General features: G+C 38.6%; 1 protein-coding gene across 3 annotated transcripts in view; it reads right to left on the bottom strand.

Moving 5' to 3' along the window:
- Nucleotides 1–24,419, bottom strand: part of LOC105932290 (IQ motif and SEC7 domain-containing protein 1) — a 146,746-nt gene that overhangs the window by 87,831 nt on the left and 34,496 nt on the right. For all 3 annotated transcript variants that reach the window (XM_036139319.1, XM_012871383.3, XM_036139322.1), the window contains exon 3: nt 15,427–15,534. In XM_036139319.1, the coding sequence (XP_035995212.1) occupies nt 15,427–15,534 (108 nt within the window). The remainder of the gene's footprint in view (nt 1–15,426; nt 15,535–24,419) is intronic.

The following is a 24,419-nucleotide window of genomic DNA, read 5'->3' as shown; positions in this document are numbered from 1 at the left end:
TTTATTTTTGTGAATCAAGTATGACTTGAGTCTGAATCGACATCTCTAGTGTGAGATCTTGACATGCTCTTTAGAAATTAGAATGTGAAGACACAGTCGTGACGACACATAATTGTGCTATAAGATGTAAGAAGAGCTAAAAACAGAACTTGAATTGGATTAAAATCACTATATTGGTTGTCGATGCTGTTTACTTGATTTATTGGAAAAATAAATCAAGTAAATATGCACTCAGGTCAACCATCTTGCCATTAAATTGCTCCACAGGTAAAATCCTTGAAAAATCAGCTGAAACTGGTGATTATTACTAATCTAGTTTATCGTCTTAAGAAAAGTGTGCAACAACCTTGCTCCATTATAGCAGATCTGTGTGATGCCCTCTACACATCTTCTCAATCTGAGCAGGAATACAGCGCTTAGGCACAGCGACTTCCTCTTATCAGGCTGATATGCTCTGAGGCCCTTTTGCCTAATATCACTGGTGCATGGAGCCGATGAAAAGGATAAGCAGTGAGGGAGTCGCAGTATCGCTAATCTGTCACTTGATCTAATTAACCAACCGAAGTGGCGCAGGGTAATATGGTGGCAGTAAAGCTGTAAGGGAGGAAATATCGTGACATGCTGTTACTGTGGCGTGAGCAACATCTGTTGGACATTGTTTCACTCTGAGGCTTCCCAAACAAAAATATCTAGGTACGTTTCATCGAGGCTGCAGCAATCAGCTTGCTGTGGGATCACAACACTTCCTCAACTAAAAACACAAACTCCCACCTTCCTGGCTGATTCTGACTCTTATAATCAAATTGCTTTATTATGCATGCGGTTTTCAGATTGAAAAGTTGTTGTTTTTTTTCCCCTCTTCCACCCCATCGGTTAAAACAGAAATTGAAATTAATATTTCACAAGAGCAGTTGTCTTGATAATGACATTGCAATTCAGAGAGACGGCTTGCTGCGTGATATCTGATTCAAGGGTTGAAGGCAGACGCAGATAGCGGGCCGCGTGCTCGCTGAAATCATAACAGTGTGTAAAAAGGACAAATTGGTTATTATGACTGAAGGTAATCTTGTACTTTCATGCTGACAGCTTTAGCCTTTAAACCAGACAAAACAGAACAAACTCACAAACACAGTTTATGGTCAGAAAACACGTTAGGAGACATCGTTTTAGGTGCTTTTTATGCACAGGGAGACATTTGGATCAAGATAATGTGAACGGATCCCGTGCAACATCTATATAAATGCAAAGTGGAGCTGAAAAATAAAAAAAGGACCCCCATTGAAACAGAGATTTTGTGATGTAATATAATAACACTTATGATAAGTCATTTTTAAAACAATTTCCAGCGATAATTTCACATTTATTGTGCACATTGCGACTGAAAAACAAAACAAAAATACCATTAGCGGAACAATATAAAGAATACAAAGGCTGTAGTAACCTGGTTTGCATAAATGGGAATCCTGTGTTTTGATTCAACTTCAGCAATCCGTTTTCCTAAGGTTACAACTGTCATCGATTATAGTGGATATAATTAACTGGAAATAAAGCTCAGCAGTGCTTGAGGGATTTTACCCACATTTGCATCCCTTTGCTAAATGCACAGTTAGCAGACCTGTTGCACAGGACCAAAAATGATCTCATAGTGCAAAGGTATCAGTCCACCTCCCCTGACTGTCCTGTATTCTACATTTGACTGGACTAAGGAGTAGGCCAGTAAAAATTAAATACTACTCCCACTAGAAATCAATCAAGATCAAGAATCTTGTGTTACCATAATGACATTTTTGATGAGACAGACACCAGCCCCTAGACACAACATGTTTCCACACCTGTAGTCCAACTGTTTTTAATATTTGCTTTTAGTTTCTATTTTTCCATGCTTTACTTTATTTCTATGTTTTTTTCCCAACTTGCTTTTATTAGGTTTTATTTTCCTATATTTTGATCATGTAAAGGACTTTGCATTGTCTTTGTACTAAAATGTGCTATACAAATAAATTTGCCTTGCCTTACCTTTTCCCCCATCAATTGATTTGCATGGACCAACATTGGTTCCTGAAATATTTCAGGACTTCCAGACTTAGATATAATCTCCCAAAAACCACAGTAACAAATTTGTAAAGATGTTGAACTTTATATTTGGCACCAAAACAGCAACGGGCTTCACCAAAAGAAGAAAAGGTAAAATGCCAACTGCAAAACATGGTGGTTGTTAAAGACGTCCCCAAAATGTATTAAACCTGAACTGAAGAACTTATGCAACATATTAGTTTAAGGGTGGATTCATCCATGCGACCAGGCCACTGTAGCTTTTTTAACTTTTATATATGTTCCCCTAAGAGGTTGTTTTAAAATAGTGTGTACACTTTTTATTTTTAATGCATATGAAGGTTTTAAAAACACTTTTTTCCACTGGAATTAAGTTATATTCTTTGATAAAATACATTACATTTCAGATCAGAGTAAGACCAATAACTGTTAGTTATAACTTTTATGCTCGGGAAAGCTTGAACCATTATGAATGGTAAATGTTCTTTTCATCCACTTTCACGTTTATTAAACATTTCAGTCATTTTACTTCATTACACATGTAAGAAACTTAACAAGATTAATGAATTATGATGTAATTTGAATTTAGCTGATTTTTCCTTTTATCTGAAAAAAAAGAGGTGGAAAAAAAAAATCACACCCTGTTCCAGACAATATGCCGAATTAGGAACATCAGAGATGGGCGATAACCAGTTAGATCTTAGAGGCCAGAGCAGATAACCAGTGACACAAATAACAAAGAGGCAATGCATCATTCACAATGAAGCTAAATTATTGTAACTCATTCAATAATGAACATTTAAAATACATGTTTTATTACATTAGGAAAGGCACCAATCATTTAGCCAGAGGATGGAATCGGTCATTTTCCCCTTAATAGGTTCTTAACTGCAAATGGAGGGTCAAACACTAAATCATGCAATTTATTTTTTCCTGTTCATTAAATCCTTTAAAAAACTAAGAATGCTAATAATTTATCATCCATAAATGAATTAACTAACAGTATATGCTTTCATGCTCTTCTATGTTACGCCTTGATTTTCTTCTCTTCAAAATTACTACTTCTATTAAAAGAACCTGCAGCAGTTTTCACCTTTTGTGGTATAGTTGTTAAAATAAAATCAAAAGCTTGGACTTGGCAATTCAGACCTTAGATAAAAACGGAAAATGGTATTGATCTGAAAGAGCCGGTTTCATTGGAAATAAAACAATAACATTATTTTGAGGAAAATTTGTCTGGTACAAAGTTCTCTCTGTAAAGTTAGCACATTTTTTACACAGTGCCTTTCACAGATAGAAATGTTATGTACTTAAAGACAGAACATAAAAACTAAAACTAATTAAATCATAAGAAAGACTCCTATAGGTGTCGAAACGTTTTCAGAAAAACTTAGCGTAAGTCCGGTTGTCACCGATTTAAGCCTGTTTGCTGTTGCAATGACCCGGATGACTGAGAATTTGCACAGGTATGATTAAATAATCATTAAATAGTCCAAAAAAAAGTCAATAATAGAGAAAAATAAAAAAATAATGCAGAATTTAAGAAGTTCTTAAGCAAAAACATCTTTGAATATGAGTCTGTGGAAATGAGTTAAATCTCACCTAAAAGCTGATTTCTGCCTCCCCTTTATAGCATCAAAATGGTCTATAAATGTTTATGCATGGCACTGCTGCACAAATGCAGAATTGCGCACAATCAAACTGCAAACATATGTGCATGCTTTCACGGCCCGACAGAAACATTATGCTGATGGGATCATTAGTGGGACTGTGTGAAGTGAAAGGCACACTGCAAAAACGTTCTCCCGCCTGACTTTCAGTCAAAGAAACGTATACAAAGCCAAAAGGAAAAAAAAAAAAAAAAAATATACGCTCCTGGATCAGAAGCACGCATTTCCTCGGATCCAGCCTCAGTGCGCCAAACGGAGCCTGTAATTAACTGTTGGGGAATGTGGTGATGAAACAGGAGCCGGGAACCTCAAAGACAGCTTTCCCAGGAGTTCAGGCTCATTACGGGATTGGGCCTTCGGTTTTATAGGCCTATTAAATAATTGTGCAGTTGTGATTTCCCTTCTGGTGGCATCAAAATTTTACAATACAAACAGCAGTAAATAAAGAGGCCAATAAAGCAGGATTTCCTACAGCTGGTAGAATGCTATGTATGGCAGAAGCCACTTTCTTTACTGCTTTTTTCCTTTTTTTTGGGCTCAGCAGTATTTCATCTACAATAACTACTCATTTATTCACCAAACACTGCTTGCTGCCACATACAATAAATGTTTATTGTGTTGTTAAGCCCGTCTCAGAATGGCTTCAGTTATTGTCATGCCTCACAAAGAGGGAGGCTGTGGTGAGATCGACACAATTACAGCCACAATGCAGGGTTCATGAACCCACACATGGGAGGACCTCTCCACTTCCACAGCGAGCCGTTCTCCAGCGTGTTCAGCTCCGTGACACGGTCCTACGAGCCGCCTTCCTGCCTCCAGCAGTCAGCAAATAACAGGGCAGCTGCTTCGGCATGGGGAGGCGGCAGCGCTGTGATTCTAAATCAATAGGCTCGGATTCTGCAGTGCTATTATTTAAAAAGGCCTGGAGATAATCACCGGGTCTGTCCTCAAATGGACATTCACTGTAATAAAGAACATAACGAGTATCAGTTATTTATGGGGCTCGTTTGAATGATCGCCAACCAATCAGGAGGTGCAAATTAAAAAAGCAGCACGAGTTTTGTCAGCCTAAAACCGTTTTAGCTTTAAAGAGATGACAGACCTGTGTTTTGCAAGTCACTTTAAAGGGTCAGAGATTTGGTCAAAACCAAGCCTTACGCATGCCAGAAGCAGCCCTAGTCTACGACATTGCTGAATGTTCCTGCACCGTTTCTCCGAATGCTCAACAGCATCTGGGGAAAGTTTTTCATAGGCTACGTTCACACTACAGGCCTTAATGCTCAATTCCGATTTTTTTGTGAAATCGGATTTTTTTGCGTGTCCGTTCACATTTCCAAATATATGCGACTTGTATGTGATCTCCTGTGTGAACTGAATGCGTTCTACCTAAGTGTCCCGCATGCGCACTCGAGGACGCGATGACGTCACACGTAGCGAGCGCCCTCAGTGTTTGCGGAAGTAAACATAGATTATAATGCCGGCACGCATTTTGCGGTCATTAATTTATTTTCTAACCGGAGTTTTCCCTCCATTGACTGCTCTTCTCATTATATTCCGCTATGGGTGTCGTCTTTCTTCCCGCTTCTGCATAGCAGGACGCAGAATAGTGACGTTTGTCGAGTATCGGTGACATACAGGTCGGATAAATGCGACCCGGCCGTACAGACACAGGTCGCATTTGAAAAGATCCGATCTGTGTTGTTCAGACTGTCATAAAAAGATCAGATCCAGGTCGCATATGGGCAAAAAAAAAATTGGAATTGGGTCACTTCAGGCTGCAGTGTGAACGTAGCCTTAGATGGCTAAAGACTTTTAACCAGGTTAAAACTCTTATTTTGTCTATTTAGAAATCCAGAAAGATTAAAGGGGTGAAGAAAGAAGTCCAGAAAGAATAAAAAACAACACCACAAATGGCTCTAGTTGGATATTGACTGATGAATAGGTCAGAATTTGAATGTGAATGCTGTGTTTTAGTCAAACAGTGTATTTGATTTTTGGGATAACAGGATGATGTACAAACAATAACCGTTATGGTATATGCATTAAGGTGAAAATTATATATTGCTGTTAATTTTTTATTGCATTTGTGGAAATAAATGCAACAGAAACATATTTAAAGATAAACTAAAATTCATTCTTGACTGTACATGTGATATTTTCCTATATCCACATCTGATTGGTCCATCAACTCCCGACTAATGACTCCACCTAGGAAGTAAACACTGCTGCTGAACTGGGTCAGTCGACTCCAGAAATACTAGTCAGAAAGCTTTCTGCTAGGCCAAGAACAGGAACTGATCTCTCCAAATCTGGTTGTGAAAATATTTTAAATTTTTCAGCATCATACTCTGTTTGATGTTAAGTCAGCATTAAGTTGTTTTAAGATGACATTTTTCACCAAGCACTCCGTTGAGTCCTGCTCAGCATAACCCAATAGTTGATAATCCAACATTCCCTCCTCAGAGCGATCCACACGTGAAACTGGCATCCAACCTGAGAGATGGGTTAGCAGAAACACACGCCAGAGACCCAGACCTGTTATCTGACAGCAGAAACAGAAATCATTTAGATCTCCATTAAGGCCCTCAATTCTGTTCTGCTGTGGTAGCTGAATGATGCTGGTACAGTTGATGGTAAGCGGATGTAGTCCCGACTTTAATTCCATCACCCTTTTCTCCATTTTCCCTCTTAGATCAATATTAGGGATATTAGGAATCAGAATGTGGAGTGTTGTAATCAAGGGCACATAACTTGAGTTAAAGGTATTCAGGACGATTTTTACCAAAAATGTTGGTAAGAAATACCAAAGTCACTTTTTGAATAACTGTGCATGTGCAAGACCGTCCCGCTCTCCCGCTCCTGAAAGGGTTAGCGTGAAAGGATCTCCCAAATCCACTCTAGTCTTATTTCCTTCTTCTGAGGCTTTTCTTCTTCTTCTTCTCATAAACTTGTAAGACAGTTTGCTTATTGCAACTCTCAGCCATTTTAAAAGTATACGGTGAGAGCAGTGGAGCTACAATGAACGGCTTTGAGGGCGGCACAACAAAGGCCATCACCAAACCAATGCAGGAAGGTTTTCAAGACATTTCTGGGATCCTAATGAGGCCACAAAGATTTAAAGATTTAAAGGAAATCATCAACCCAACCTATAACGATCCTCCAGATTGACAGCTGGCACTTTATCCATTAAGGGGGACGGACCAATAGGGTCACAGGTGGCCCTATTGTTTTCATTTGAATACGGCCAATAGTTTCCCACTAGTTACAGCAAATTAAGAGATGCTATCTTGGCTGGTCTTGTATCGTAGAGGCGAGTGTGACACTTCAGAGACAAGCCCCAGAGTTTGAAAAGGTGGTCTAAAAGATAGTCTGGATTAAGACAATGGTAAGAATTAGACTATCAAATCCTTTCCTTTAGGCTACAGAGATCTCAAAAAGCTGCTGATGATTCTTAGATTTCTAATCAGTTTAAATTATTGTTAAGTGCCTCATTTATTTATTTTTGATGCTGTTGGTCATGAGTAGGTAAAACATGTTTTGATTCAATTTGGAAATTTCTTATGCTTTTTTGTTGCATTTTCTCTGTTTTAATTAATCTGTAGTAAGTCTTGAGGGATATTAACCATCCCTCTTGTTCATTTTAACCTTTTTAAGCAAAGCATCAAAGTCTTTGGTCCTCCTGCGTCTGTCATTGTGACATGAAACTCAGTTTCGTCGAAAGCGTTCAATCTTCAGATTGATATCGACTGATTTATAAACATAACTGTAGTTTAACTTTTACAGAGAGGAACATAAACATTTGCTGCCAAGCCTAGTTTTTAACTGTAAAACCTTTGTTCAATATCTATAAATCCAATCAAATGTGTTCTCAAGAATGACAGGAGAGACTGTAAAACAAACAGAGTCGGAGAAAGTGGGAGAACAGAGGCATGCCAGGGTTTTCTGACTGAGAGGAAGAAGGGAAAAAAAATCTTAAGTAAAAAAAATGGGGGAATCAAAAGAGAAGCGTGAAGTCGGGAAAAAGAAGACGGGGAGCGAGCATCTTGGGTTTTTAAAAGCCTTCATTCAGCCTTGAGCTGGACTTGATGGGTGCAGAGAGGCAGGGAGGTCTTAACTCTGCACAGGACTGAACCAGAAGGCAGCTGCGGGCAATGAATGCAGCAGCTACTTCACAGGCAATCAGTTCAAACTTGACTTTTTCTCTCCCTCTCTCTCTCTTGGATTTAATGATGACAAGGAAGTGCCTTGGCCAGGATGGTTGTTTCCTCCTTAATTGATGAGTCTCTGTATATTTATGTAAGATTTTGGCAATATGACTTGCAAAAGGCTTGTTTTCTTGAAGTGAACCCGGCAGCACAAAGCAATCCTCCTTTCTGACATTGCTTTTTGGCTTTGACTCCTCATGACCGCTCCGGTTTTACGGTCTCAATCGGACATAAACACACTTCCTGTGTTCACCTCTCAATGTCACAGAGCACTCAGCAGGCACAGGATAACACTGTGACCGTGACCCCCCCCAAAAAAAAAGAAAACGGCCAAATATTTCTCTAATAAAAGCTGCAGCCATGAAAAATGTCTACAGATCCTTCTCATACAGACGGATATGATAAAATATAGATGAGAGAAAGGAAATAAAAGGAATGGACTGCATGGTCCATTGTTTCCGTGGGGGTCACATTATAATGTTGTAGTGTGGAGTTTCTAAGTGCACAGCCTGATATTCTCAGGAAGCCATTTTAACTGTATTCACTCATTGGGTGGAGAGACATTTTTGCAGCTAATGGGAGCCAGGGTACAATAATTAAAATTCACAGAACAGTAATCTCTTTTATTCCATTAATTTTAAATTTACCGTTTCAACATTCAACATTCTTTCTGATTTCGCCCACTTCCTGGTTTCCGACTGGATGCGCTTATCAGAAATGCACACAAAAGCTAGAGTGGCGGGACATTAAACACCTGGAGGAACATGCCTGTAAATTTTATGAGGCTGCTATGACAGATCAGGTAATTTAACACATTTGGTCGATGTCAGAAATCCTACCTCGGCAGGGGCATGATGGCGCATGTTTAGACTGAACCCATCAGTACATGAACTGAAACACGTCACTGTCTAAGGGTGTTAAAAACACAGGCCCGCTGAAAACACATGCTTGACCTCAGTTTTTAGTTTACAAAGAGTTAAGGTTACTGTAAAGTTTCGTCTTTCATTTCTTGAACTTGTAATGGTGGCAGATCTGTGATGTTGTTGGCCTGTTTCTGCTGTAACAGGCCCCAGGAATATCACTGGAGTTTGCGACATCCCAAACATCAGGAGACTTAAAAGAATAGGGTGGACTCTGCCAGTGAATTTAAAATGGATCGCCGCTAAGCTCTACAGCAGGATAATGGTCCAAAACATGTGGCCAAATCAACAAGGAAATGGTTCACTGGACACAGTTGTGCAAAGCACTGGCAGTAGGGGGAACCTGTGAATGAATGCGTAACTTGGTTTTAAAATAAATATTCGAAAGTGTCTTAAAGAGCTTCACCGACTCCCAAGCTAGATGAAGAGTGTCAAAGACCTGGTAAAGTGAAGACTACAGCAACACTACACCTAATGTTGCTAGGGTCTTCACAACCATAAAACGAATATTCCCTACTAAATAAACTCAGGTTAAAGGTGTTTTTCTACATTTTATTGTATTCATATATATATATATATATATATATATATATATATATATATATATATATATATATATCCATCCATCCATTTTCTATATATATATATATATATATATATATATATATATATATATATATATATATATATATATATATATATATTTATTCTAGAGCTGGACGATAATTCAATAACAATATATATCGATTGATAGTCGTATATCGTTCATAGAAAAAAAAAGGATAAATTAGAAGTTCAACAGAATAAAAGTTTTCCTTCCTTATGCATTCTAGCCATGTAGGCTAATATTACATCATTACATCCTCCCAACCAATCACAAACGCAGACCCAGGTATGCTCCGCCCCCTCTTCAAAGTTCAGAGAGCGTACAAACACTCCCACAAACACTTTTTTTATTTTTTTAAAACTTGAAGTTTTGGTAAAAAGTTGGTTGAATAAAGGGTTAAGTTTGAAAACAGTGTCTGTTCTTTATCTAAAAATAGGTTGCTGAGCAACAGCATAAAATGCCCAGGGCTGCACTTAAAATATATGTTTTGAATTTATTGATAATAATCGATATGATTTCTATTTTCTCGATATGCTTTTTTTTCCTATATTGTCCAGCCCTAATCTATTCAACAGCTTTTGACACATTTTTACCAGGGGAGCCAATAAATGCAGCCAGTGCTATCTATGCAAATTCTATATTCCAGTGCACGTTATCTTTCCTTATATAATAAAGAAAAATCCCTATGTGTCCCCAAGGTTCTGTATAGGTTTATGTGACCATTGATAAATAATAAAGCAAAAAGTGTTGTAGCAGTTGCTCATATGACCATCACATAACAATAGTCACCAAAGCTAGAGGAAATCAGAATTTTTTTATTTTTTTTTATAAAGATTGTTTCCTCACAATAATGGTCAACATACATTTCCACTGTAAACTCACTTCTGTTCTTCTTGGGACATCTGAATACCTGTTCTGTCCTGATTTCCCTCTTTTTTTTTTTCATTTGACAATGCAAAGACCTTATGCTGTTTTTGGATGACTGACACCATGGAAATAAATCAGCATCCTGTTTGAAAGTTTTACTTACTTGCCACAATTACTAACAGTTTCATGAGGGTTCATTTTGTCTATAATCAACTCTAACAAGAAAGGTTTCAATACTATAGGTCACCTGTAACACAAGGACCCGTTTCTCTTAAAACTGAAACAATAAAACGACCATTGCAGTCTTTAAATATTGGTCTTAACTGATTGGTTGTTGGTTATCACATTGGGCTCATTTACTCTCTGCTCCCTCTTCAGTTAGCAGATTTAGAGGTAGAACCATAACATGCATTGCCCTGATTCATATACGTTTAGGCACAGAAAATAAGTCATCACGTCGAAGCTTTTAGAGAGCCTGTCAAGTCCCTTACAGAAGCAGATCAAATGCTTCCTATGCAAGTAATTGTTGAAAGCAAAGTGCGAGCTAGAGAAAGCGAAAACCAGCAGGGTAAGACACGATGAGGGCAAACAAGAAAGTAGTTGTAAGGAGAAGAATACAACAGTAGTCCTGATTCAAGCATATCCACGGAGTATTTCTTTTCACTAGTACAGTAAAGCATCATTCTGCTCGCTTTGAATCTGACTGCTCGTCTCCAGAGATTGTTCTAACTCTAGCTTTAAGCGCGTCTTTGTGAGTAGCACAGCTCGAACGTCAAGATTCACATTTTAATTTCCAATATCCGCCCAAGCTCAGCGCGCAGAGGCTAAAGTAAATAATTGAGCTATTAAACAAAAGAGAACACCACACGCTTAAAGAACCTTGTTAAAATCTTCAGCTTTTTCACATTTTTTTTTTCATATTACAAGGTTGGGAGTTTGTGATTGAAGAACAATTGTTAAGTGGGAACAAAACAACAGTTTTCAACTTTTTACGAACAGAAATCTGAACAGTGCAGGTGTGCTTTTTCCTGGACCAATTTTAACACGTGGTTTGGTCAAAAAACTGTTTCATTGAGCTCCGGCTGCATGTTTAGGTGTTTTGTCCTGCTGGATGGTGAAGTTCCTCTACCCCAATCTCAAATCTCTTGTAGCTTCTAGCACATTCCTTCCAGGATTACCCTGTGTTTAGCTCCATCCATCTTTCCATCAATTACGGCCAGTTTCCTTGTCCCAGGTCAAGAAGAGCGTCCCCAAGCATGATACTGCCACCACCATGTTTCACCATAGAGACGGTCTGTTCAAGACGATGCAGTTTGGTTTTCAGATTATTATTTGTAAATTTTGATAACCGTGTATAGTTTTTTTGCCCATCACAATCACACATTACTGTGTGTTGAACTATCACATACAATCCCAGCAAAATCCCTACAGTTTGTGGTTGTATGTGCAGAATATGAGAAAGCCGAAGGGGTTTAAATACTTTAGCAAGTTACTGTAAATGACTGCGCTGCAACAGCTCAACACAGGTCAGACAGCCCTTTTTTCAAAACAACACCCATTTGTCATGAATTATTTAGCCCCGCAAACGCGTCGGATAATTAAAGTTTTTCTTCAACATGTTCTATTATGCAACACACATACATCTAAACCCAGGCGAAGCAATGAGCATGCTGCCGGGCATGGCACCGCACATCAGAAGTGGCAAAGTAATTAATATTTCACCCACTCGTTTTTACATTAGCGCCACACAAACACAGTCAGAAAACACAGCCGCAAAAAAATCAGTCACTCATCAGGAGTCACAGCCGCAGAGCCTCAGCGGAGAATGATTATACAACATCTTTCCTCATTTCTCTTTAAACACAATGTGAAAAATGCTGTTTTCCAGTGACTCGGTGGTCAACAATACATACCACATCAATGCAACATCCTTTGTTTGAAACTGGTGTGTGACCTCGGTCACCTTATGGCAAGAGAACTTCCACTACCAAAGGAAACCATCCCTCAAAAATAATTCATGACAAAAGACAGCTGTGATGGAAGCCTCGGCGTTTGCTTTCGATCAGCGTCACGCCGCGATCCATATTTTAAACCTTCTTTCAGCCCCAGTGCAATGTGTTTGTGTTCTCTAAGGCATGCATTCAGCAAGCTGCCCACTCACATTCATTGTTACACTTCAGACCGGCCTGATACGTTTGACACAATAAACAAATGAACAATCAGAGTCTCACAGCGTTACGGATGCTTGAAACAGAAAGTATTGTAAAAATGGAAAGACTGACACAAATTACCTTCTCTAACCCTGGGATCACTCAAACTAAACATGTCAGGCTTGCTGTACAGAAGCCTGAAGGAAACCCATTTAGAACGCGGGCAGGAACATAAAAAAAAAAAAGACATTTGTCTGTGAATTGGATGAATGATCAGACTGTACTGAATCTTTTTCAGAGAACAATTTACAGCTGTACCTTTGCTGTACACTGGTTTCATGTTCAGTGCTACAGAAGTACCCCAATCTCATCAGCAGAAGTTTTTTTGACTCAGCTCATGCCATGCAAATTGTGCAAATAAGGTAGAAGCCATGCATAAAAGGATTTCTGGATTAGGATCCCAATCAAGGATTTTTAAAATAATCTGTTTTTGACTAAACTATCTATAGTTGTTTTTGTACAGTAAATTTACCATTTACAGTCGATGTTGTATCAGCTAGCTGCCTTTAGCATAGCCAAAATGTAAACATCTCAGGCAGCTTTCATCTGCAAGGGTTGCACACCATACCTACAGTTTGGTTGATTTAATTATTCTAGGGTCACTAAGTGTTTTTCACCCTTAACTTTGATATTCACAGTGACAGAGAGACTACCAAGAGTCAAGAGTACCCTACTGGAGCACCAAAGCATCATCCCTTTTCCAATCAATGCCAGAAGTACACCCCAGAACTCTAACGAGATCACTGGATGTCAGTCCCGACCGTCTTAAGTCGGTCCCAAAAGGAAGTTAATTGAGTGGTATTAATCCACTCACCTTAGGTTTAGGTTTTACATTCACCAACGTTAAAGTTAGTGTTAGCCCTCAGGGAAATAGTTTGCTTATCTTTCTCTCAGTCTCCACTAGGTTTGCCAACAGTCCCGTATTAGCCGGGATTCAACTATCAATGATTCATACAAAAAGAGAGTTACCATGTCACCATTAACCTAGCACTTAACCAAACTCCCACAAACACCGTTAGCAGGAACGACTTTACTGTTTGAATCGACCGTAAGCTGCAGGTGTCGACTCAGGAACACTTTGAAAAACAAATGATGAGACGTGGTTTTAGCAAGCCTGGCTTTTTTGCCTTAAAGCCATTTTAACCTCATATTTTATAAAATACAGTAAGATGGAGGCATCACAGAAATACTTGACATAGAAGCACACTGTGAATTGCATACTACTGATCCCAGTTTACACACACTGTTCAGAACATGCGTACATTAAAAGGAACACATACTTTAGAGAAATCCCTGGACTTTATGTTTCATTGTTCTTAAAACCCAGCGTACATGGCAAGACGAGAAACAGTTTATCCGTTCGCTACAGCGATAATGAAGGAAAGAAAGGTGGATTCAATGAAAGTTTTATATAAGCATTGTTCAACAAAGATAAGATATGTAGCTTGCCCCACCATGAACTGAATTACCAACCTAAAACAGCCAAATAAACATAACTGATAAGAGAAAAAACAAGCTAATGTGCAAAGTCAACACCCTGTTGCATTTAAAGCGTCCCAGCAGACAGTGCCGAAGTTAGAAAAAATTAAAAAGGAGTCTTTATAGCAGCAGAAATGTGATCATATTAGTCCCTTTGCAACGTTCCCTCTTAGCATTTTAGCTAGCTAAAACCAACTTTGTTCCCCACAACACCCTTAATGCTAACCTCTTAACCTCTTTTGGACCAGCCAGTGCTGACGGTCAGAATACCTAAAACTTCCCCATATTTGACTGTATGGGACGCAGAAAGGATTGACACATGTTCTTCAGTCACAACTGTATAGCTTTTAACCTGGTATGAAAGGTCCTCGCAATCTTCTGATCTCCAGATCTAGCTCCTTCACCACTTCTATCTCTAAATAGTACAACATATTTTTTACAATCAGTTAAGCACAAAGGAGCAGGTTTTTTATGAACGCACACACAACATTCAGCTATTACATTACCAGCTAGCAATCAGCTGATTGTAACTGTGGCAGGATAAGCCTGATGTACAGTAAACAAAGCTTCTCAGCTGCTTACAGCCATCATAATCCGTTTAACCTATTAGCCTTCAGCTGTATTTTAATATTACTGACTGAACAACAATCAAGCCGAGACGAGAAGAGCAGATCAAAAGAGCAAATTAATAAGCAAATTTCTTGCAATATAATAAAAAGTCTTAAAAAAAACCAGCAACCTTACTCATGAAACTGATTTTTTTTATAGAATATTTTTAAACCGTGCAGCACGATTTATTTTTGTGCTGCACACGAGCCAAAAGTGGGCTATGGATTAAGCGCATATTTCTTTTTAATGATGAAGCACAAAGCACTAGGAGGCAGCTCTGAAACTCTCACAAGTCTTTTGAAGCTCCCACTAGTCAGTCCCACAGATTTGACAGCCTGCTTTCTTTTTCTCCTTGTTTGCCGAGAAGCTTTCTGAGGGTCTGAGCTCAGTGCAGGCTAATGGCTGAGCAGCACTGAAGGCTCGTTTAAGACTAGATCATATTTCATTAAGGCTGAACCTAATGATCTCCTCCTATAGTGCACTTGGTCACAAAAGACGAGTGTACACATCAGGAGAACAAAACAGGGGCTTTCAAACTGCATTCATAAAACGCTGATGACTGGAGAACAGCTGCAAAGCCTCAAACATTAGGACGCAGCAAAGTATGTAGCTGTCAAGCTGTCAGACCCGATACAGCTGATGAAGAAAGGCTAACTACAGCAGGGCATTGATTTTTAGCTTGGACAACCTTTATACAGTGACAGGAGGAAGACAAAAAGCTGCTGGTGTTTGGATGCCATACATATAACGGGACACACCGCACATTTAGATTTTGTAATAACAGCATGTAATAACATCTTACTGTACCCAAAGGAGGCCGACTTCCACTTGCGGCAGGGGATGACCCTTCTGCAACCTTCGGATCCTAACCTCCCGGGATTTTCTGTGGCTTCCACCGGCAGAGATGCATGCCTCCTATGGAAGGACAAACAGTGTCACACAGCACAACACAAACCTGCAAACATATGACGACAGATGCGAGGGAAAAAAAAATTCCCCGGTGTGGAAATGAAGCATTAATTTTCACCTCAGAGGTTAACATCTGAAAATATGAAGTACAGGAACAGAGAAATGGCTTCCCTCTCGCCACATGGAGCAATAAGCTAGCATCCTGATTCTGAATGTATATTAAATTGATCGTAATTCAGTTATTTTGGAGGCATTTGTCCTTATAGGCTCTTAACCACTTTTGCAAAAAGTGACCACGGTTATTGGGCTGGTTGTTCTAGTGTTTAAACAGCATTTATATAAGAAACTGAGCAATTTCTGGGTGAAAGAATCAGGAGGGATGGTTTTCTTTATGAACAACATGTGCTGGGAATGCTTTTGCACAGAGACTCCAACCAGTCAGGTAAACTATACCTGCACTGCCAATGTTTACTCTTTATATTACTGTACAGAGTAGAAAACTAATTTTAGCTGTAGAAATTTTGAGCAGGCTTAACTCTAATAAAAGTCACTGGTTTTAGCTGAGAGATCAGTTATACCACATGATATCCAAAGGTTTACTTAGCTTAAACTGTACTCTCCAGTGCTTTCTCAAGTCTCCTTTTGTGTACAAAGCTGTCGTAGGGAAACTCAGTCTGCTCTGACTGCTCAAAACTGCACTATATACATGCAATAATTTCATCTAATCAGGCAAAGCCTTCCAACCTGTTATGCAGACCGAGACAGGATAACTCCCATGGCCATTTAACATGTATAAAGACATAAAATTTAGTTATTTAATAGATTAGCATTTTGCTACATGCAAGCACTGAACTGCTTTATCTAGAAGAACATTTGTTGCTCAGCTATGAATCATATATGGATCATAATATGGTAGATTTCTCTATCTGGTTTTCTTCTAAGAAAAATTGTTATAGATTTTATAAACAAGACCTCAGCAGAAACAATTGTCCTATTTAAATTATAGCTCAGTTCAACATGAAGAATCACAGAAAATAAAAGCCAGTAGGACAAGATTTGATTGTAGTGTGTGATCCCATCTAGAGGTCTTGTTTGTACTCTATACAAGAGTGTTGTACGTAGAGACCTGTCTCTCTCATATATTGTATAAAGTTTTTTTTTGTTTTTTTCTAACAAATTAAGCCACCTCTACGCTGTTTTGAATGGGTCAAGTGGCAAGTTTCAGCTTCCAACTTGAAGCCCAATACTAACAACTGAGCTGCAACCTAATTATAGTACCTCAGCACTAGAGTTGAGCAATCACCGGTTCAAGGATAATTCCAAGGTTTAAAACATTAAAGGGTTTCAAAACCTCTGAAAATTTTCATCGTACCATCTATATGGTATGAAGTCCTTTAAATGAGATGTCAGAGACATCTCATTTGGCAAAGTGGCCAGCAATTTCTCCTGCTGTATGGGGCAATCTACCACTTGTTGTTGTGTACTGCCAGTCAGCTGGCTGCAAGACAGTTTCCCCTTTCCACAACTCATCAGACGGTTCAGGTGTTTGGCATTTTTCCAGTAAAAAGAACATAGTTATCCCATGTAATGCCGTTTTGAAACTGCCGCTGACAAGCTGTAATGGGCATGTCTGCAACACAGGTTGACTGTCTAAGTGGATAGCGCAACCATTTAACAAGCTAATATGAGTTTCTTATACTCTCTCTCTTTAAGCCCTGAGGTTCCTCAAGGCTCAGTACTCAGTACATTATTATTTTGATTTCATACACTGCCCCTGGCAAGTACTATCCAGTCATTTCAGGACATCTTTTACTCTCATGTTAACATGATAAGTTATCTAAATTGATCAACTGTGTCAGGCCCAAATTACCACCTTTTAGTCTGCTGCTCTGTCGGCTTAACTGAAAAACCTTTAATAATTTGCACCCACACACTAGGGTAAATGGCTTGTACTTGTATAGCACTCTATAAAGTCCAACAACCCCAAAGTGCTTTACATTACATTCAGTCATTCACCCATTCACACTCTGATGCTGGTGAGCTATGTTAGTAACTGGCAGGCTGATAATTTCCAGAAATAATAATTTTAGCCCCAACTGAAATATACTCAAACATCAGCAAAGTAATTCCTCAAGTTCAGTGTTTCCAGCCAGAGGTCAACTTTGGTTCCCTGGACTTGCATATAAAAAAACATTTCTTGGTATTTTGTTTTTCAGTTATAGAACAATGTGAAACACAAATCTGAGTGCTATGCACCCAACTTGGACAATTGTTCATGTGTTCATTTAATGATGTTTAGAGCATTGTGATGCCTTGGCTTGAGGGAACTTCTTCTCTGCTGACGCAAGGTCACTGACATGGTCCAATAAGCTAAATCATATAACTTCTGTTTTATATTCTTCACACTGGCTTCCTGTGCAGTTCAGAAACTATTTTAAAATATTAGTCCTCATACACAACACAGCGAATACTCAGACAGCAGTAGGTCCTTCGAATAAATATTTATAGCTTCTTGTTCGTTACATTGGCAAAATCAAAATATCTGAAATCAAAATCTAATTTCTCACTGAGATAACCAACATTTCAGAACTAAACTGAATTGAATTAGGGCCATCTATATAGTCGGGCATTTAGGGAACAATGTCCAAAACTTGGCTTGCTTGTCAAAAAGGACTTCTAACCTTGTCAAGGACAAATACAGAGGACACGGTTGGAGTCCTAGATACCAAAGTTGAGTATCTGTTGGCAGAGGAGGACAGGTTTCTGTGATCCCTAAGGACTACCCTGGCTTTGGGTGCGAGACAGCTCTACAGCAGTGTTGAAACACAGCACTGTCACCTCCTGTCCCTGCAGATAAATATCTGCTCAGCTATCCTGTCACTACATCAAAGGACTTTTTAAAGGTTAGATATCTTTGTGAACTAAGTGTCGTTCGGTCCACACAATGTGCCGTTTCTGAAACGTTTCTTGGGCTGCAGAAAACTGCTGTTCCAAGGCTTTTCTGTAATAACTCATCTTCAAAAAGAAAGGTGCAAGTGTGCATCCTCTGTGCTTCCTTTTTATAAATGCATTACATTAATTCCTTTGGCAATAACATCATACTTCGTTAATTATCTCACAATCCATTAACAACAATAACATGAATAGAGCAAATATTGGAATTGATCGGGTACGCTTTGCTTTGCAGCTGTTGCTTCCAGACACACTTTCAGAGACACTGGGACCTCCAACACATCAACCCAGCAGAGCTCTATTCTCTTCACTGTCATCTATATAATAACGGCGGAGCTGTATTATCCTCGCCTCCGTTTTCTCCAAGTCTCAGCGGAGGAGTAAAGGAAAATATAAGCCATAGTACCAGGCTTTTCTAAAATGCACGTGGTCAATCACTATGCTTCAGGGTTTTTTGTTTTTTTTTCCCACAAGCTCTCCTGATCTTTTTTTGGAGTCGATTCAAATAAACAGAATATGAAATTTCAATTAGGGCTAATTTCTTTTATACTCCGTCAAAGGCAACAGCTATCCATCCCAAAGCTCGGTAGCTACTCGTTTATGAATGAGTGAAAAGGGCACGAGGAGGAGCGGCAGTGTGGGAACATTCACTGAAGAACAATCCAATGAAAGCAGGTCACTGTGAAGCTGTTGATCCCCTGTCTGAATATCTCAGCCAACTCCTAATCACATCTGAATAAAGCCATCCATTCTGATTTCACAACAGTGGACCAATTAAACACAACCGTGTCAGTAATCCTCTCTCATTAGGCACGGAGCATGGCGGAGCGTATAAGCCAGCATCGCCCAACTTCTACCCCACGCAAATCTCTCCCGAACCAGTGCAAAAGCAATCCTGCAGGATCGGGCCCTTTTTTTTTATTTATAGCGCCAGTGCCAAGTTCAGAGGCTTCTGAATTATTAATGATGACGAAACCTACTGAGCCACGTTGCACAGAAAATTTCTTTAAAAAAAACAAAACAAAAAAACAAAAAAAAAAAAAAAAACAGCCAGTTTCATTGGTGTCGCGCTGTAGCATATTAACAAGGTGTGAGACGTAAGCGGCTGTTAGGCTACTGTGTGCTGTCAGCAGATTGTTGTTGTGACAGTTCATTTCATCCCGCTGTCGGTTCAGGTGATAAACGAGTAACAGCACACTGTAAAGTGATCGATTTACAACGACAGCTGATGCTGCTGCTTCACATAAAACAGATGCTGTAGGATACCTGCACTGAAATATTTACACTTAATCCTTGTCAAAAGAGATTCATATGGAAGAATGACATGCTAATTATGAAAAAGTAGAAACTGGACTACACAATTATGATTCTGTAATCAAAACAAAGAAAGATCTGATTGGAATGTTTTTTCCAGGATGCAAGGACTGCACAACAAACAGCAGCTTCCTGGGTGCACAAGTTTGAATTCATTGTGAATTTTCTCTAGGGGCAGCTTGTCAACGTGATCGGCTGAATAGGATTCCATTCAATTTTGTTTACAGAGCGCCAATTCATACCGCATGTCATCTCAAGGCACTTTACAGAGTCAAATTCATTCAAATCATACAGACAGATTGGTAAACAAGTTTGCTATCCAAGGAAACCCAGCAGATTGCGTCGAGTCTTGACAAGCAGCATTCACTCCTCCTGAAAGAGCGTAGAGCCACAGGGACAGTCGTCTGCGTTGTCGTTTGCTTTGCAGCAATCCCTCATGCTGAGCATGCATGAAGCGACGGTGGAGAGGAGAACTCGCCTTTAAGAGGCAGAAACCAGCAGCAGAACCAGACTCAGTGCAAACGGCCATCTGCAACGACCAACTGGGTGTTGGAGTAGACGGAGCAATAAGAATCTGTTGATTCAGTTTCTAGTCGCCACATACGTTTTGTGCATCAATCTTTCTCAGTTTCTCAAACCTTTGACTAATTTAGCAAATGTTTTTGCCCACAAAGCTTTTTGAGAAGAAACCCTCAGAAACCGTATCAAGGGTTGCTGCGTCTATGCGCTGCATATGTCACAGGGGTTTGGCCACAGCCAGAGGTCGGCTTCAACCAAGCTGCTGTTTCAAAAAATGAAATAAACGTGGATAAAGTTTCTGCTTCAGTGAGAAATAAGCTGGGATCTAAATATATTTTAATTATGGTAATACTTAAATTTATGTAGCCTTTGGGTGCTCTGTACAGCAGCATTGCCACGATGCAGGAGCATCTGGTGTGACAATACTCATTGGTTAATATTGAGCTAACAGAAAAAGACAAAAGTCCCTAAGACTATTTAAGCCTCTGAATACACTTTTAGACCCACAGCCTATTTTGTATCACTGTGGCTGTTTTCTGCAGACAACATGCAGCTGGCAGTCTCAATTTTACATAAGCCTGTTTTCAAAAGCACTAAACCGTGTGGAAAATAAAAACTAAAGGAGCAAAATCTAAAATCTTAAATTAAAAAGGTGCAGAAATAACTGTTTTTTTGGTAATATAGTCTCATTGTTTTTTAACATTCACAACATAGTGTATATAAGGGGCTTCACACCGTTTATGTAACATTTTGTTTGCCGAGTTTTAACATCTGAGTTAAACAGAGCCACATCTTTGGATGTATTTTAAGGCAATAAAATACACCCAGTACTTCCTTGTGTGTCAACATAGAGAAATCAAAAGAAATTAGGCAAGATATCAAGAACTGTTGACTTCCACAAGTGTGGTTCATCCTAGGGTAAAATGTCCAGATGCCTGAAGTTGCCATATTCATGTGTTGAAACAATTGTATCTATTGTAAGTCTATTTAGCATGTGACTGTCCAGTCATTATACTCCTATAGAAAGAGACAGGTTCTGTTTCCCAGAGATGAACATATTTTGGTGTGAAATGTGCGTATGTGCGTAACTCAAGAACAACAGCAAAAGACTTTGTGAGGCTACTGACTGATGTTTGTTTAAGAGTTTCATTAGGGACTGAAATGAGCCTCGACCAACATGGGCTGAAAGGCCATTGAGAGAGGAAGAAGCCATTATTTAAAAAGAAACATAAAAGGCCAAATTAAAGTTCTGTGGTCTGCTCAAACGAAAACCCGAAAAGTGTTTGGTGTCATAATAGGGATAATTACACCAGGAGAAAATAGGAGGGAATTTGCAAGTCTGAGAAAACATGTTTTATTGCGCGGTTGTGTGGCTGCAAGAGGAATAGTTACACGCTACAAAGAAAATGGCATCATCAGCAAATAACATTAGGTTGAAATATTGAACGTTGGCACCACGAGACTTTCAGCCAGGACGTCGAAGCTTGGTCACAAATGGGACCTTCCAGTGAAATCATATTACCAATTATTTTTTATGAAGCCACATATGGAGAACAAAGTGGTTGTTTTAGAGTGAACACAGAACATTTGCAGCCAGATATTAAAAGGCGTGTTTGAGCAAAGTGGCTTACAAACCCGACTTTATTACACCGGTTCTTCTAAAATTATGAGAAGTTAGAAGAAGGGTACCCAAAATGTTTGACACACGTCATACAGTTTAAAAGGCAATTCTACCTAATGCCACAGAAAACTATGGTAAGCTGTGGTAAGATGTGGTATTTAAATATCTAGTTTCATTTGTACATTAGTTCAAACTCAAGTTATATCCCCCATTAGCAATTAGCGCATGTCTTGAAGGCAGATTTTGAGGTTGGGAATTTAGAAGGGCCGCTTTAGAAGCTTTACCGCATCCAGTCAAAAAAACTTGTTTTGATCTGTGTTTGGGATAATTGTGCCGTTAGAGGCATTTATTTCCCTTATAAAAAAAGAAGACTGAGAGACATTAATGACACAGAATGACTGTTTACAGAAGCCATGATTCCTAAAGTTTAGGTTAAAGATGTACTTTGTTGATTTTGATGCTTTATTTGCATGCTTTGTCATCTTTTGCTTTGAGTTACACTTTTAGATCTAAATTTGACACACAAAATATGACCTAAATTAATCTAATTTTGAATTTTTGGACGCTTACAGACAATCAAAATGGAACAAAGTTCTGATGCATTGTTGGGAAACTGTATCCTATATATATATATAAACACATAGACACACATAACATATCCAAACATTTAAGAGACTCCACCTGCAATAACAATGAGTATCCCCTCAGATGTAACGCACCATATTTATCAAGGCATCAACATGACAGATCTGTGAATTAGTTAACTGTAAAAAAAAAAGAAAAAAGAAAAAAATGTAAACACGTTAATGAAGGTAAAAGAAAAACAAAACAGCATTGGTTTCATGTTTCTGCTGTTCATTTTGGAACAGCAGAGCACACCGCTGGAGCACAGCTCATTCATGTATTTTTGAAAGAGGTTGTTCATCAAAACATACGCCTGCTTTTCACAGGGTGATGATAATGATGGAGGCTTTGTTGTGAGACCACTTTGCCGTTCTGCTTTGCGTCCATTAAAAAAAAAAGCTCTCAGTGGCCGTACTCTACCAGGTCTACTTTTGAAGCTGAAGAACCGTGATGTTTAATGAAGCCCTCGCTGCAGTGGTGCATCTATTCTCTTGTTTGTTCTATTTACCAATCCAACCTCAGATTACATCATTTCTTGTTCCGCGAGCTACCTTAAAGCTATATCTTCACCTGATGGGTCTGCTGTAAAAGAAAAAAGGTCACATTTACCCATCACACTGTTTACAGAATGAGAATATCATCTTGGGTTGTGAGCTCAGTACTACCGAAGGAAACGTACTGAAAGAACATCAACAACTTAGAAACGCAGAGGGGTGCAGCCACATTAAATCACGGATTTGTTTTCCATTGAAGCTGTCTGTGTTTTACAGTTTTCATTCCTGCACCAAAATGCATGGATATATACACAAAATATTAAAAGGAACACTGGGAAAAACAACAACATTATGCTGGATATTCATACTTATATGGAATGGAAGATTTGTTAGGAACAAAAAGGTTGCCACTAAGGATAAAACTTATTGATTAATTATTTGATCTAAACTTGACTCATCTTATCCATCAGCTGAAAGATCAATGGATAAGCAGCCATTTTGTTAAAAACCTGAGTTTTCTCCTGCATCTAAAGGGTCGTCTTCGATAACACGAAGGGCTAATTTATCGCAAGATGCTGAATTTAAAAAGAGGCATGTCGACATATTAATTTATCGTGCCATCTGTATTAAATTGACTGACTGAATAAACAAAAGAATGTGTTTTTGTACACATTATTAAACTTAGATATATTTAGAAATATATAACAAAATAGGAACCTATTAGGTCATTGAATAGAAACAAATAAGATGAATAGAATAAAATATGTGAAACAGGCATTATCATGTACAGTACCAGATGTGCCATCCTGTAGGAGAAGGACTGCCCTCTCTCAACCCCATTTTCTGTCAGCCTACTGTCAAGTAAAGGCCACTAATGCCATAAAAAAAATGTTCCTTTGATTTTTTTTTAGCAGTGTGTATATTTGTTTAAACCCATTTAAACAATACTCTTTGCTTTTTTTTTTTTATTCTTTTAAAAATTTCCTTGTCTGTGAACATATTTTTGAATAAATATTTTATGCCAGTTTTCTATTATTAATGCTGGGAGCTATGGAGTACAACAGATTCCAGCGTTAGACATAAAAGTAAATGGATTCACAGGTGTGTGAGCTTAAAGGACTAAATACACCAGAGTCAAATAACAATACATTATTTAGTGTTATAGAAAATTGCTCTTGTTCACATGCTGTTTCACCCTGTGCAAAGTTATGTTGCTAAAACCTTTACATGTTATTCCTCAATGTTAGTTTAAATTTTATTATAAGGATGATGTTTAACATCAAATATTTTTATTATAAATAAGTAAATATTGAGGTTTTTGGGTTTGCCCTACAAAGCTATAATTAGTTTTAAAAAGATTTAAATCA

Source organism: Fundulus heteroclitus, chromosome 1 (genome assembly GCF_011125445.2).
Source record: "Fundulus heteroclitus isolate FHET01 chromosome 1, MU-UCD_Fhet_4.1, whole genome shotgun sequence".
NCBI classification, from domain to species: domain Eukaryota; kingdom Metazoa; phylum Chordata; class Actinopteri; order Cyprinodontiformes; family Fundulidae; genus Fundulus; species Fundulus heteroclitus.
The sequence above is the reverse complement of the archived record's forward strand: the minus strand, read 5'-3'. Positions and strand labels throughout refer to the sequence as shown.